We start from the raw sequence: 14,390 nt of genomic DNA, 5'->3' as shown, positions 1-14,390 counted from the left end.
CCAAGATTGTGCTATTGCACTCCAGCCTGGAACTCCATCTCAAAAAAATAAAAAATAAAAAATAAATGAAAACTCCACTGACCCTTTCAATATGTGGGCCAATCAATGTTAGATGCTAGTCTGAATCAGAGGTCAGCAAACTCTTTCTGCAGAGGGCCAGAAAATAGTTTTGGCTTGTCAAGTCAAATGGTTTCAGGTGCAACTATTGAACTCTGCCGTTTTGCAAAAGCAGTCACAGACAATACATACGCACATAAGCACGGCTGTGTTCCACTGAAACTTTATTTATGGACACTAGAATTTAAACTTCATATAATGTTCAAACAGATGGTGGGCTGGACTTGACAAGTGGGCGGTAATTTCCTGACCCAGGGTCTGAATACAGATTCTCTTTTGACACGTATTTATTTGCTGGCAATTAAGTAACTTCTACTTCATTATTAATAAGTGAGAACAATAATACAAAATTTGCTTAAGGCTTTGTCTAAATTGCTGGTGTATAAATTTTTAAGACAAATTTTAAAAGTTACTTATGTCAAAATTAAATATACTACTAGAGGAAAAAACTGGCCAAGTTTCATTTATTTCTTCACGTAACATTTTTACAGCTCACATACAGCAAGAAGCACACCTTTGCACATAATTGTGACATTAGCTTCACAACAGCATCTGCTGACTGCACTTCCAATTATAATATAACAAGTGCAAGTTCACTTGGAAATGTACATTTATACACCTGATATAAATTAAAGATGGCTACACTATGATTGGTGATAGCAAAAGCATGACTTGAGGTTCCTTGACTAGACCACTTGTTTAAGAGAAGTGTACCCAAGCATTTTAAAATGGCCATTTGGGGAACAGGCCAATATATAAAATATCTACATGTAAAATTTAACCATTTACCTTTTTAAAAAATAATCTTCAAACTTTAAACCTTTGTTACTGAATTGTTATATGGATATACATCATGGCAGCAAGAAACACATTTACTATAGGCTGTATTTTTGGCGATGTGGCCAATTAAAAAAAATTGTTCATAAAGTAATAATATTACTTTTATTAAAATAAAAAAGCTAAATGAAATATTTTCCTTCCACATTTAATGTGTTAGGTTGAGTTTAGTCCCCCTCCTCCCGCAAGAAATCAGTCTGAGACTTAAGTGTTGAATCAAACCTATATTTGTAGTTTCTAAAATGCTGATCCACAGACCACTTTCTTGTTACACGTCTACCAATGAAAACAAAAGGCAAACAGAATCACTGCCATCCCTATGAAAGGAATGGTTCCTTTTCTAACATTCTTTAAAAATATACATTTTACACTCCTTGCACCTCAACAAAGGCAGCAATGTAATAAATACACGGTTTATTTTGTCCTCCTCACTACCAAGCGCCTGTCCACAAACTACCTGTTGTAAGCCCTCTCTTTTTTGGATTTCTCCAGGGCTTTGTCCATGGTCTTCTCGTTCTCCCCCCGGCACTTGGGACAGTACCACTTGCCCTTGGGTTTATGATTGAGCCCCACGCACGAGAAGTGGAACCACTCGATGGGGCACTCGTCGTTGTCGCAGCCGATCATCTCCCCATAGGAGACCTGGTTGCACAGACAGTACGTGGGTTCGTTGGGGTCGATGGGGAGGTCGGCAGGGGACGCCTCTCGCTCCGCCTTGGCCTTGGAGCGCTTCTTCTTCTTGGAGGTCTTGGCCTTCTTCTCCTTGGGTGTGCCCGAGGCGCCGTCGTCGTGGTCGTGGTTGCTGGACGCGTTCTCGCGGTTCTCGTTGTTGCGCTGCCGCCGTGAGCGCTTGCTGTTGGGCTTGTCAGCCTGCGCTGCCGCCTCGCCTTTGGGCCTGTCCGCGCCAGCCTTGCCGCTGTTGCCCCCTGTGTCGCCCAGCTCCTGCTGCGCCTCGAACAGCTCCACGTGGCTGTCCACCTGCCGCGTGCGGTTCTCCACCAGCTCCACCATCTGGCTCACGATCTGGATCTTCTCGTCGCCAAGCTCCTGGCTGCGGATCAGCGCGCGCTGCACACAGTGCAGCATCCGCCGCTTCTGCGCCCCGTCTGTCTCGCGACTGAAGCGCTCGTAGCACTCGTCCAGCTCCTTCAGGATCTCTGGGGGTAAGAAGGACAGGCGTCACTCGCGAGCAGGACACCGGGACAACCCACACGGCCCCAGACGGGTCAACGGAGAGGGGTGGCAGGGAGCCTAGGGGCCAGCGCACGGCTCGCCCAGAACAAAGCCCACCAGCCACAGGCCCTCCCGGGCCTATCTGTTCCTGTGCTAAACTAAACTAAACTAAACACAAATGCCAGCACAGCTCCCACAGGGGGAGGAGCCGCTCCAGCCACCCCAGGGAACCTGAGAACAGTTCCCAGGCACGCACGGGTGACAACGCCCGAAGCCATTAAGAGGAAACGTTTAAATGAGGTGCAGTGCTTGGGACCCAACATTTATTAATACTTTCTATTAATGATTATGTCTATATGGCCATCATTTTTACTCAAATGTTTCTATTTGAATACAATTATTAATATACATATAACATTATACAAACATGGTATTTATTACATTTATACACAATATACAAACATTAATAAAATATATTATAAATTATTTGAATATTTCAAATAAAAAAGGTCTTTCTTTATTTTAACATACCAACATCTAGAATACCCTGTTAAATTAGAGAATGTGTATAAATTTATATAATAGCTCTCTATGATTTAAAGAACCGGGTTAACAGTAAAGGTCCAGGCTACTTTGTGACTTAGGTCCTCAGTTTCAGCCCCCACATTTATTCTAGCATGTTATCCCTCTGTATTAGTGACAGCAAGAACAGTTCTGCCACAATAATCCATAAAACCTAGCTTTGCTTTATTATTATTATGACTTGTTATTATTTTAGAGACAAGGTCTGTCTCTGTTGCCCAGGCTGGAGTGCAGTGGCGCAATCTCGGCTCACTGCAGCCTCAACCTCCCAGGCTCAAGGGACCCTCCCACCTCAGCCTCCTGAGTAGCTGGGACTACAGGAGCACTACTGTGATGGGCCATTATTATTATTTTTTAACTGCAGTGAATGCACTAGCCTTGCTTTAAATCGAAGCTGGTAGATTTTACTTTTGCATCTACTGCTTAAACAAAAACATCTTCACATCTATTAAAGTCAATGGACTTTAAAATGTTATCAAAAACAAAAGAACACCTCTTCAGTATTTAAATGTAAACCTTTTTGGGCATGTTAGAGGACAGTGTATATGATTTTAAAGTGTAATTTGGCAAGTGTAATTAGGCAATTTCTCAAGAAACAAAAGCTGTTAAAAAAATCTAGTTGAAGTAAACAGTCTTGCTAAAAGGCTACTTAAATACACAGAAATTCCAGAGTTCTTTTTCCTCAAACAGTAACCATTAAATTAAACAGTATCAGATTATTCTCCTAAAACTTTTTTGCAGTCTCTTTAAACAAGGCAACAATACTACCTTTTTTTTGTTGAGACGGAGTTTCGCTCGTTGCCCAGGCTGGAGTGCAATGGCGCGATCTCGGCTCATTGCAACCTGCCTCCCAGGTTCAAGCGATTCTCTTGCCTCAGCCTCCCGAGTAGCTGGGATTACAGGCATGTAACACCACGCCCGGCTAATTTTGTATTTTCAGTAGAGACAGGGTTTCTCCATGTTGGACAGGCTGGTCTCCCAACTCTCGACCTCAGGTGATCCGCCCGCCTCGGTCTCCCACAGTGCTGGGATTACAGGAGTGAGCCACCGTGCCTGGCCAACAATACTACTTGTAAATTAAGGGAGGGGCTGAGAGTGGGAGGGATTGTCTAAAATGTTACCCCCTTCCTTTCCAGATCTTATCTCCAAATAGTTATAAGACATATACCTAACACTAGAGTAAACATAAGAACTTAGGCCAACGCTGAAGCTTCTCTAAATGGTAATATTTTCCAGAGTATATTCTCAAACTAAAGACAGCTTTGAAGACATTTCCTAGAGGAACAATGCAGGCTGCCTGCCACCAGGAGGAATGCCCTAGTCTCATATAGTAATTAATTACAAAAATAAATAGCTGTGTTCAACGTATCCAAGTAATACCAATTTATCCAACTTATTTATCATAATGTTAACATATGTGTACCATTTATTTTTAAATGGATTTAGGGTTACAAAATGGTATCACTTCTTTTCATCAGTAATCAAATTTCTAAAGACAATATTGTCATTTCATAGAAAACTGTATCATATAAATTTAAAATTTAATAACACAGGTTATTTTACATCACAAGCAAGCTTCCATCCAGGTGAAGCCTAATTTGTGGGCAAGAGAAACAGATATCCCATCGCAAAATTACCAAGAAGTATTTCTGTTACCTAATATTTCTTTGATACTCCAAGCAAAGTATTTTATCAACAAAGCCACTAAGTACAAATATTTATAAACAGGAACAACACCACTGCTAAATAGGAAGCCATCCTTCCAGACACTCTGCTTCTTCCATGCCAGCAACTCAGCTTCAAACACACTGCTGCCTTTCTTCCAAACATATTCCACACCAACATTACCATGGAAAGCAGCAGCACATGCAATTTACAGATTAAATGGGATTGTAGCAACATTTAAATTGGTTTGTCCAATTATTTTAAATGTATTTTAATTTTACATACGGGTTGCACTGAAGTTCTTTATGAAGCGAACTTCCCAGGGGGTGGGTGGGTATTTTTATAATAATGTTTGAAAAATAATTCAAGCAACCTCAAACACCATTTTAAATCGATAAACTAATTATAATCCAAGTTTATGCAATAACATACAACTGATGCCTACTAAGCAAAAGACGTTTGACTTCCTACAGAGTAGGTCTGTGAAGACAAGCTTCGTCTTTCAGAACTACGCGGCAGAGCTCAGCATTTACACCAAAGTCCAAGGAGCTGTGACCCTCGCGAAAGATTCGCGCGCTTCTCGGCGCTCCCAGCTGCGCGGCTCCAGTACTCCCGGGGGGGTGGGACTGTGATCTTTCCTGAAGCCAAAAAGTTCATCATCCTAGGTGAACATGAAGCAAGCAACAAGCCAGGCTCTCCCCAGCAACGACAGGAAGACAAAGTGGCTCCATGAACTTTGCTGTCTGGACGGCTGGAACCCTGCACCCGCTCCGCGCTACTTTTTTCCATCGTCGAACGATGAAAGTGGTCTCAGCCCCTGCCTCCCTTCCATCCGCAGCCCCGGGGTCACCCCACGGGGCCCGTCAGGCCCGAGGACAGCACCTTCCAGAAAAGTTTCTGCGCCGAGGGTCCCGCTAGTGGTCGCAGCCCCAGTCACTCACGTTTCCACGGCCACGCGCGGCCCCACCCTCGGGTCAGCAGAGATGCGGCCTGAGACTGTCTGCGAGCCGGTCCCGCGGGTCGCGGGAGGCGGCCCGAACCGCAGCCCCGGCCCCGAGACCCCAGCCCCGGGATCACTGCTACTGCCATAGCTCCGCGCCCGAACGTGGCCGGGCTGAGTAGGGAGAGGGGCCGGGGCGACACCCGCCAGGCCTCCAGCCAATGGGGAGGACGCCAGCGGGAGACTCGCCCCGCACCCCGAGAGCCGCCGCCTATGGGAATCGCCGATTTGGAGGGCGGAGGCCAGGAGGAGAACCAACCACACCGCAGGGCGGACGAGCACGGCCCGCCCCAGCAGCGAGAAGGGCCAATCCAAGGCTGGAGGCCGAGCAACCCGAAGACGTTCAAATCAACTCGTCCACCCTCCACCCCGCTCCTCCCCGAAAAAGAAAAAAGAAGACAGCGGAAACACAGACACATACCAGTTATTGCGCTAGGCCCGCCTTCATCCGCCTCAGCGACCAATCGTTCCGCAGGGGAATGATAAGGACATTCCACGAAGGACGTCACAGCCAACTACTGGGGGGCTGAGGCGGGACGTTCCACAATATGCTAATGAAGTTCCTATAAAAGTCGCTGCGAAGCTGCGTTTCGGATAGAACGCGCAGGGGCGCCTTCCCAGCAGAGGCGTCTAGTACTTTCGGGGACAGCGGTCAATTTTTTTTTTCCCCCCCCCACCCAACTCTTCCGTTTCCCTACTGCGCAGCCTTGTAAACATTAGTAAACTCCGAGTGGTGATCCACATTCAAAACAGAGCCCCCAAAGCCTTGACTGACCTCGCAGGAAAGTTTCCCCAACAGCCAACAATTCCCGGCGGACACGAACTCGCCACCTCTCTCTGACATCCTGGGCGGCCAGGTCTGCAGATAACGACCCACAGGTCCTCTCACCTGCCACGATCCTCTCCAAGCCAGCGATCTGCCCGCGCCCCCCCGAGCGCAGCGCAGCGCAGATGGGCGCCTTCCCCGCCTCCGCTCCTCCCCTTCCCTTCCCTACGGCACACAGAAAAGCCCTCGTCCTCCGCAAACTACAACCGGCGGCGTCGCCCCTCGCAGTCGGCCCCTACTCGGTGTCCAGCGCCAAGTGACGGCCGGAGGGGGCTGGGCGGGGGCGGCCGACCTACCCCGAGCGGAGTACTACCCGGTACTTTATGTAACACTCAGATTCGGGACTGGGTGGGGGGCGGCGAAGAAGGGCCGGAGGAACGGCGTTGCCCGGGACCGAGGCACCCGGTCCGCGGGAACCCCGGCCCACAGCCGCCCTCCTCCTGCAGCCCCGTCTCGGCGCCCTACAGCCCCAGGCGCCGGCACATCCCTCCATCTCGCGCCGTAATCTGCACCCCCTCCTAGAGGACGCGGCTTGGACCCGCCGCCCCCTCCCCCGCAGCACCCGCCTCATCACTTCACTACAAAGAGCGCTTTGGTCGCGCAGCCTTGCAGCGAGACCTCTCGCGCCTCCTTCCTCCTCCGTGTCCCGGGCTTTGCACACAAGGACCTTGGCGAATCAAAGGCGCTCCAGACCTTTTGTTCCTGCCCCTGCCGAGGGCCGCCGCTGCGGAGCCGGCCGCTTCCTCCGGTCCACTGCAGGACCGGCCCGACTCCGCGGCGCGCCCGGACCCGCCGGGAAGGAGACGGCCGCCCCCGCCCATCCATCACCCGGCCATACCTTGGTATTTCGCGTCGATCTCCCGCATCAGCGAGACATTTCTCTGCAAGTCGAAAGGCAGGGACTCGATGGAGTCCAGGTAGTCCTCCACATAGTTCACCAGGTGGAGCTGCTCCCCGTTGGCAGGACTCAACATGGTTCACCCCGGAGGTCCCCGGCGACTCGGCGCGGCTTTCCGCTTCCTCCACCCCCCGCCCCCCTCAAAAAATAGCACTGCAAAATGCAAAGCCCTCGCTCTCCCGGCGCCCCCCCGGCGGCTCCTGCTCCGGCCCGGCGGCTACATCTGCCGAGCCCGTCCGCCGCCTCCGGGTCCGCGGGGACCCCAGCGCCTGAGGGCGCGGGCCGCGGTGGCGGTGGCTCGCGGGCGCACGCCCCGGCCGGCGGCGCAGGCCCCCTCTCAGGCGGCGGGGCTGGCGCCGGGGGCCGCGCGTACGAGCGCGCACACACCGGCGGGAGAGGGCCCAGCGCCGCGGCCGCCGCTGCCCACCCGCCCACTGGGCTGGGGAGAAGAGAGGAGCGGAGCGGGCAGCGGGAAGGGGCGCGCTCCGCCGGCCGCCGAGCCGCACTTGTCCAACGTGGAAAACCCAAATACCAGTTTCAAACACTTGGGAAACATTCAGCCCCGCTGCGCAGCGCGCATGCGCCCCGGCCCCCTCCCCCGGCGACGGCCCCGCCCCCCGCCGCATTCACGCCCCTCACCGTCCCGGGCCCCGGGGGCTGCGGGCTCGAGGCCGGCCCTCGCGGGGGCGTGGCCTTGCCTGTCACTTTTGCCAGGGGCGAGGGTCGCGGAGGGGACAGCATCAGGGCGGCTGGGGTGGGGACGGCTGGAGAGGCGCAAACTTTACTAGGAGTTTTTGGCACTTGGAGGCAGAGCCCGTTGGGCGGCACAGCACGCCCGCCGGGAAACGCAGAGGAGCGGCCTGCTTGGCTGAAAACCCGACCAGGACCTAACGGGCCGCGGGACAGAAGCCTCCGAGACCATGGCACGCAGCGACTACCACAGCCCACTCTTCAGCCCCTGATTCTTCGTCCCCGCCCCACAGCGCGGTATAAGTAGGGCCCGAAACACAATTGGCAACCGCAGTAGCCAATCTACTTGCCAACCTCACTTTGACAGCCCAATCACGATGAAGAGGAGGCGGGGAGACCGTGAGTAATACCTCCCGGACTCTTACTACTAGAAACCGAAGTCCTCCGGGAGGCGGAAGGAACGGGGGGGCCGGGCATGGACGGAAGTGGCGGCGCATGCGCACTGGCACCCTCTCGGTGTCCTTTGAGCTGCGGCCGCAGAGTGCGCGGGAGACCTACCCATTCCGCGGCCGGACCACCACTCCCAGCAGCCTAGGCGGCTCCCGCGCCTGCGCCATCCGTCACTGCCCGCCCTTTGTGTCGCCTGCCGGTACTCAGTTTGGAACGGCTTGGAGACAAAGGGGCCTGAGAAGGAAGCTGCTTCCTAGTGCCGAGCCCCAGAAGAGGTGTATAGGCCCGAGGGGCGCCTTCCCTAGGCCTTATCTCTTCCCGCCCTGTGCCATGGACGCCGTTCTCGGAGGCCGCTCCCCACACTTGGAAAGGCCGCCCACAGTATGCAGACACCCGGTCGGCCGGCGTCCTGAGGCCATTCAGCTCCCCGGACCACCCTCCCCCTCGTCGCCCCTCTGCCCTCCCGAAGCTCCCCGGATTTTGGGCTTTCTGAGAAGCCTGGACGCCACGCGAGCCCGTTGCCTAGGCGACCGGCCCCGCGCGTCGGCCCGCCCCCTTCCGGCCAAAGGGCCCGCCCCTCCTGGGCGTGGCCTCGTGCCTTTGTGCACTTCCCGCCTGGCTCTCCGGTTCCGGCGCGGCCTCGGCTTCGGCCTCCGCCCGGCTGCGGCCGCCGCGGGTCCCCTCCGGGGTAGCCCCGAGAGCTGTGCTCGCCACGCTTGGCTGCCTGCTTTTCTCTGATTTTCTTCCGCTTTGGACCCTGCTCTATTTGCATTGTCTTTTTTTCACCAAGTCGGAGAACGGTGCCTTGTCAATTTTCACCTTTCTCACCGGACTTTCTCTTTTCCGGAGAGCCGAGTTGGTGGTGCTGTCTGTGTATTCCACGAACTAAGCCCTGTCCCCAGCCCTTGCAGTATTTCTGTATCAATTCCACGCCAGCGCGGTTCTCCATTTATCTTAGCCTCTTAATTTGGACAAGGTCGGATTTCAGCTTTTATCCACCGGGTTTATCCTGTTGCAAAGCAGAGTACGCAGCTTTAGACAAAATAATTGCAGTTGAAATGGATACACATTCTGGTGGTAAGATTTGGAAACGTGGTATTTGTTGGAACCCTGTTGTGACATCTAAAACTATTTGGATTTTTTTAAAACGTATTCTGTGTAATCCAGTAAAAATTTGGATTCGTCCAGTATTTATAGAGTAGATTATTAACCGCAGTGGTGCTCATTCCAGCGCCCTGCCGGGTATTTTGTGCTATGGATGTGAGTACGGCAAAGAGACTGAATTGAGCTGTTTTGTATTTGGAATCGGATTGTTCACGTTGCAACGTTGCTGCAATGTTAAATGGATGGATACTCTTTACACTTTGAAGTGGATTTAATCTTCATTTTTAAGCCCCTTCATCTCACCTACACAGCAGGAGAGCTTTTGCTTTGATATTTGGAGAAATGGCTGTTATTTTACTTACAGATCACGCTATTCTAGTCTTGGCCTAGTTAAAAGCAATGAGTACTTTAGTTTCTACAAGATTTATTGGCCACCACTTGGTCTGCACAAAAGACTATAACACTTGGCCGGACGCGGTGGCTCACGCCTGTAATCCTACCACTTTGGGAGACAGAGGCGGGCGGATTGCCTGAGCTCAGGAGTTTGGGACCAGCTTGGGCAACATGGTGAAACCCTGTATCTACTAAAAATACAAAAAATTAGCAGGGCATGGTGGCGCGTGCCTGTAGTCCCAGCTATTCGGGAGGCTGAGACAGAATCACTTGAACCTAGGAGGGGAGGTTGCAGTGAGCCGAGATTGCGCCACTGCACTCCAGCCTGGGCGACAGAGCAAGACTCTATCTCCGGAAAAAAAGAGAAAAAAAGACTCCGACAAGATAACATTATGTGGAAACAAACATTATGTCGAATAGAGAGTATAGAAGGAGTACAAAGTTGAATAAGGAAAATTACGCCTTTCCCTCAAAAAGCATTTAAGTAATTTAAAAGTACAATAGTAAGAAATAGACCGGTTCTTCTATTCCTAGCATTCGTTGGCTCTAGAATGAATAGTGTTTATCTGAACTCAAGAATAAAGTTGGAAGTAATTTACCCTTTACAAAGATAAGATGGAGTTTAACCTAGGTTGTCTTTTTTAAAAAAAAAAAATCACAATACAATACAATCTGAGTAATGATTTTGTTCCTCTCGTTATGTACTCTCTTCACATACACATAAACCAAAAAGGCATCTTATGCATTCAACAAGGAATATTGACGAGTGTCTACCATGTGCCAACTACTGTTCCGTGCGCTGGGGATACAGTAGTGAAAAGTTTTTTGGAGCTTTACATTCCATAAAACTTTTAGCCCACCCCTTGGGATAAAAAGTCAAAAAAGATTTTATCTTTTTTGGAACAAACTTAGAAGACCAAGCAATAAAACATAATTAACTTTGATAATGAATTTTAAATGTCATTGAAGAAAGGTGCTTAATTTTGAAGATACGTTGAAGAATCTTGTCTCTTTCAGTTTTGTTTCCTGTGGTGTATTGCAAAAATGGATGTTAAAACTTTTCCGTAGAACAGAAATTACAAATGGATTAAAAAGAAACATTTAAAAATTAAACTTTTTTCTAAAATTATATTTCCAGTCTAACTGAAAATGCTCAAACCTATGAGAGTCAGATATAAGAGATGAACATATAATTCTTTTTCTATTTTTGAGACGGAGTCTTGCTCTTGTCGCCCAGACTGGAGTGCAGTGGCGTGATCTCGGCTCACTGCAACCTCCGCCTCCCAGGTTCAAGCGATTCTCCTGCCTCAGCCTCCTGAGTAGCTGGGATTACAGGTGCCCGACACCACGCCCAACTAATTTTTGTATTTTTAGTAGAGACGGAGTTTTGTCATGTTGGCCCAGGCTGGTCTCGAACTCCTGACCTCAGGTGATCCGCCTGCCTTGGCCTCCCAAAGTGCTGGGATTACAGGCGTGAACCACCGCGCCCGGCGAAGCATAGAATTAAGTTTCAAAGTGCTTAAAAAATAAATGCAAACTCATTCATCTTAAACTTGAAAACCCCTAAACCATATGCTACCATAATCAATTCTACTTCTGATTTACAAGATTTTGCCTTGAAAGAAAATGTAATACTGAGAACTCGATTTTGTTATTGTTGTCATTAAGGACTAAGAAACGGCATTAGTGATATTTTGGAATCATTAACTTTAACACACTTCCTCGTTCTAACCTAGATTGGAGAGGGAGGTGACTTCAATTAAACGGATCCTCTTTTTAGGTATATATGGTGTATTAGTCAGGGTTCTCTAGAGGGACAGAAATAATAGGATGGAGATATATGTATATATTTATATACATATATATGTATATACATATATATAAGTTTATTAAGTACTAACTTACATAATCACAAGGTCCCACAATAGACTGTCCGCAAGCTGAGGAGCAAAGAGAGCCAGTCTGAGTCCCGAAACTGAAGAACTTGGAGTCCGATGTTCCAGGGCAGGAAGCACCCAGCACGGGAGAAAGATGTAGGCTGGGAGGTATAGTAATGAAGAGCATTAGCAGTCTATTTTACTTTACCTTAATATTCAATCTGCAAATATTCAATATGCAAAAAGATCACATTTCTAACCATCATTAGGTAATGAGTTATGTTTCTCCTTGTTTTGATGATCCCCAAAAGCCTTAAGAAAACAGAATTGGCTGCCGGGCACGTGGCTCATGCCTGTAATCCCAGCATTTTGGGAGACCGAGGTGGGCGGATCACCTGGGGTCGGGAGTTCAAGACCAGCCTGACCAACATGGAGAAACCCCATCTGTACTAAAAATACAAAATTAGCTGGGCATCGTGGCACATGCCTGTAATCCCAGCTACTCGGGAGACAGGCAGGAGAATTGCTTGAACCCGGGAGACGTGAGTAAGAGGCAGGAGAATCGCTTGAACCCAGGAGATCACACCATTGCACTCCAGCCTGGGCAACAAGAGTGAAACTCCATCTCAAAAAAAAAAGAAAGAAAAAAGAGAAAACAGAATTGGCCAGGTGTGGTGGCTTAGGCCGGTATACCCACCACTTTGGGAGGCTGAGGTGGGTGGATCACTTGAGGTCAGGAGTTCCAGAGTCCCAGACCAGCCTGGCCAACATGATGAAACCCCATCCCTACTAAAAATACAAAAATTAGCTGAGTGTGGTGGCACGCACCTGTAATCTCAGCTACTCGGGAGGCTGAGGCAGAAGAATCTACTTGAACCCGGGAAGTGGAGGTTGCAGTGAGCTGAGATCGCGCCACTGCACTCCAGCCTGGGTGATAGAGCGAGACTCTGTCTCAAAAATAAATACATAAAAATAAAAATGCAAAAATTAGCTGGGCACGGTGGTGCGCACTTGTAATCTCAGCTACTGTGGAGGCTGAAGCAGGAGGATGGCTTGAACCAGGAGGCAGAGGCTGCAGTGAACCCAGATCAGGCCACTGCACTCCAGCCTGGGTGACAGAGCAAGACTGCCTCAAAAAAAAAAAGAAAACATAGTAGAATCACCACCAGTGAGGGGCTAAAAACATTACATGAATTTTCTGAAGACAGAAGATACTATTGTTAATTTAAAAGTTATGATGTTCTATGAACAATTCAAATATACCACATGTCCAGATTCATGTGCAGATTTGATCTTCAGCGTTACTAAGCTGCTTTCAGAATCTCTGCTCCAGTTATTTCCTTGAATTCGTGTGTTCTCACAGATTGCAGCTGAGCTTTTTGTTAATTTGCTTTATTTACTGGCACATCTAATATCTGAATCAGCTTTATCAGGTATTTTACTACCCAGATTTCTTCCCACCTGCACAGTTAATCCCTTGTGTAAGGGATTAATTCATCAACATTCAACAAGCCCTTTTATTTCTTTTTAAATTTTTTTTCCAGCCACAGCAAAACAAAACACGAAACAAACAAAACCCAAGTCCTTTTCTGAATTTAGTGCAGGGCACAGTGAGAAGTTCAAAATAATGTACAATTTAAGATACTCAGGGAGATAAATATTCACACAGCACTAGAAAGTTACAAAATAACATAAGGCAGGAAAGAAGTGATAATATTCAGGAGAATTTAGAGTAGTTAGGTAACATGAGTGGTTAGCATTGATGTAGGCTATATGGTCTCCTAATTCTAACATTTTAACCTTATTAAATTAGACCATAGATTACATTAGACTGCAGTTAGCTTGAAACAGAATTGCAGAGTTGGACTCCGAGATATTGAGAAACTACTCTAGGTACACACTTGTTTGTCTCTACTTAAACCTTTGCTTTTTAATAAAACACCAAAGCAAACTAAAAACAACAACAAAAAACCAGAGGAATGTCTCCTGTTTTGAGAACTGGGAAAGCAAAGGGGACTTTTTGTTTTTTTTGAGACATTGTATTGCAAGACACCAATAGAAGCACTTTTTTTTTTTTTTTTCAGACGGTGTCTCCCTCTGTTGCCCAGGCTGCAGTGCAGTGGTGTGATCTCAGCTCACTGAGACCTCTGCCTCCCAGGTTCAAGCGATTCTCCTGTCTCAGCCGCCCCAGTAGCTGGGACTACAGATGCATGCCACCACGCCCAGCTAATTTGTGTATTTTTAGTAGAGACGGGGTTTCACCATATTGGTCAGGCTGGTCTCGAACGCCTGACCTCAGGTGATCTACCCACCTCAGCCTCCCAAAGTGCTGGGATTACAGGCGTGAGCCACTGCGCCTGGCCTGATAGAGGTACGTTTGTCAAGCTAATGTGAGTAACTTTCAGAATGTTTTTGTTCTCAAGATACCGGATCATGGAACTTTTAACCTTAAGATGAATCACAAACAGACATTTCTGCTACGCATACCTGATGAATGAAGTTTCCTAGCTTTGGTCATTTCATCCGGAGACCCCAGGAGAGTGTTGAAGTGCAGACGTGCTATGTGTCCCGGGGGGTGGGTGGGTGGGGAGGCACGCTGTGTATTGGAGTGCAGACATGGTGTGTGTTGGGTTGCACACTGTGTATTGGGGTGCACACTGTATTGGGGTGTAGATGTGTGGGGGCGCACTCTACATTGAGGTGCACATTGCATTGGAATGCACACAGTGTTTGCTGGGATGCACACGTGCTGTGTTGGGGCGCACACTGTACTGGGGT

General features: G+C 48.9%; 2 protein-coding genes across 11 annotated transcripts in view; one reads left to right on the top strand and one right to left on the bottom strand.

Moving 5' to 3' along the window:
- Window positions 1–264: 264 nt before the first annotated feature.
- ING1 (inhibitor of growth family member 1) lies at window positions 265–8,826 on the bottom strand. Of its 10 annotated transcripts, XM_063715042.1 has the most exons (3): window positions 7,039–7,400; window positions 6,150–6,233; window positions 265–2,111 (listed from the first exon to the last, which is right to left on the bottom strand). In XM_063715042.1, exons 1-3 carry the CDS (start codon window positions 7,172–7,174, stop codon window positions 1,408–1,410), a joined length of 924 nt encoding a protein of 307 aa, XP_063571112.1. In that variant the 5' UTR covers window positions 7,175–7,400; the 3' UTR covers window positions 265–1,407. The 10 variants fall into 10 exon arrangements, with proteins under 10 accessions (XP_063571112.1, XP_009247061.1, XP_054385209.1 ...); XM_009248786.4 differs by lacking the exons at window positions 6,150–6,233; window positions 7,039–7,400 and adding an exon at window positions 8,347–8,826; XM_054529234.2 differs by lacking the exons at window positions 6,150–6,233; window positions 7,039–7,400 and adding an exon at window positions 8,143–8,164.
- A 282-nt stretch (window positions 8,827–9,108) lies between these two features.
- Window positions 9,109–14,390, top strand: part of CARS2 (cysteinyl-tRNA synthetase 2, mitochondrial) — a 72,738-nt gene continuing 67,456 nt past the window's right edge. The window contains exons 1-2 of the mRNA XM_054529227.2: window positions 9,109–9,315; window positions 13,697–13,983. The gene's annotated coding sequence lies outside the window, so the exon portion shown is untranslated. The remainder of the gene's footprint in view (window positions 9,316–13,696; window positions 13,984–14,390) is intronic.

The sequence above is a fragment of the Pongo abelii genome, chromosome 14 (genome assembly GCF_028885655.2).
Source record: "Pongo abelii isolate AG06213 chromosome 14, NHGRI_mPonAbe1-v2.0_pri, whole genome shotgun sequence".
Lineage (NCBI taxonomy): Eukaryota > Metazoa > Chordata > Mammalia > Primates > Hominidae > Pongo > Pongo abelii.
Note: the sequence above shows the minus strand (reverse complement) of the source record. Positions and strands in the feature narration are given on the sequence as shown.

Bases quoted from the DNA above. Each gene is read 5' to 3' on its own strand.
- ING1 (XM_002824429.6), bottom strand. From the start codon at position 5,793: ATGTGTCTGTGTTTCCGCTGTCTTCTTTTTTCTTTTTCGGGGAGGAGC. The intron at 2,112-5,315 runs GTGAGTGACTGG...TCTTACCCCCAG, and splicing joins CCGCGCGTGGCCGTGGAAAC to AGATCCTGAAGGAGCTGGAC.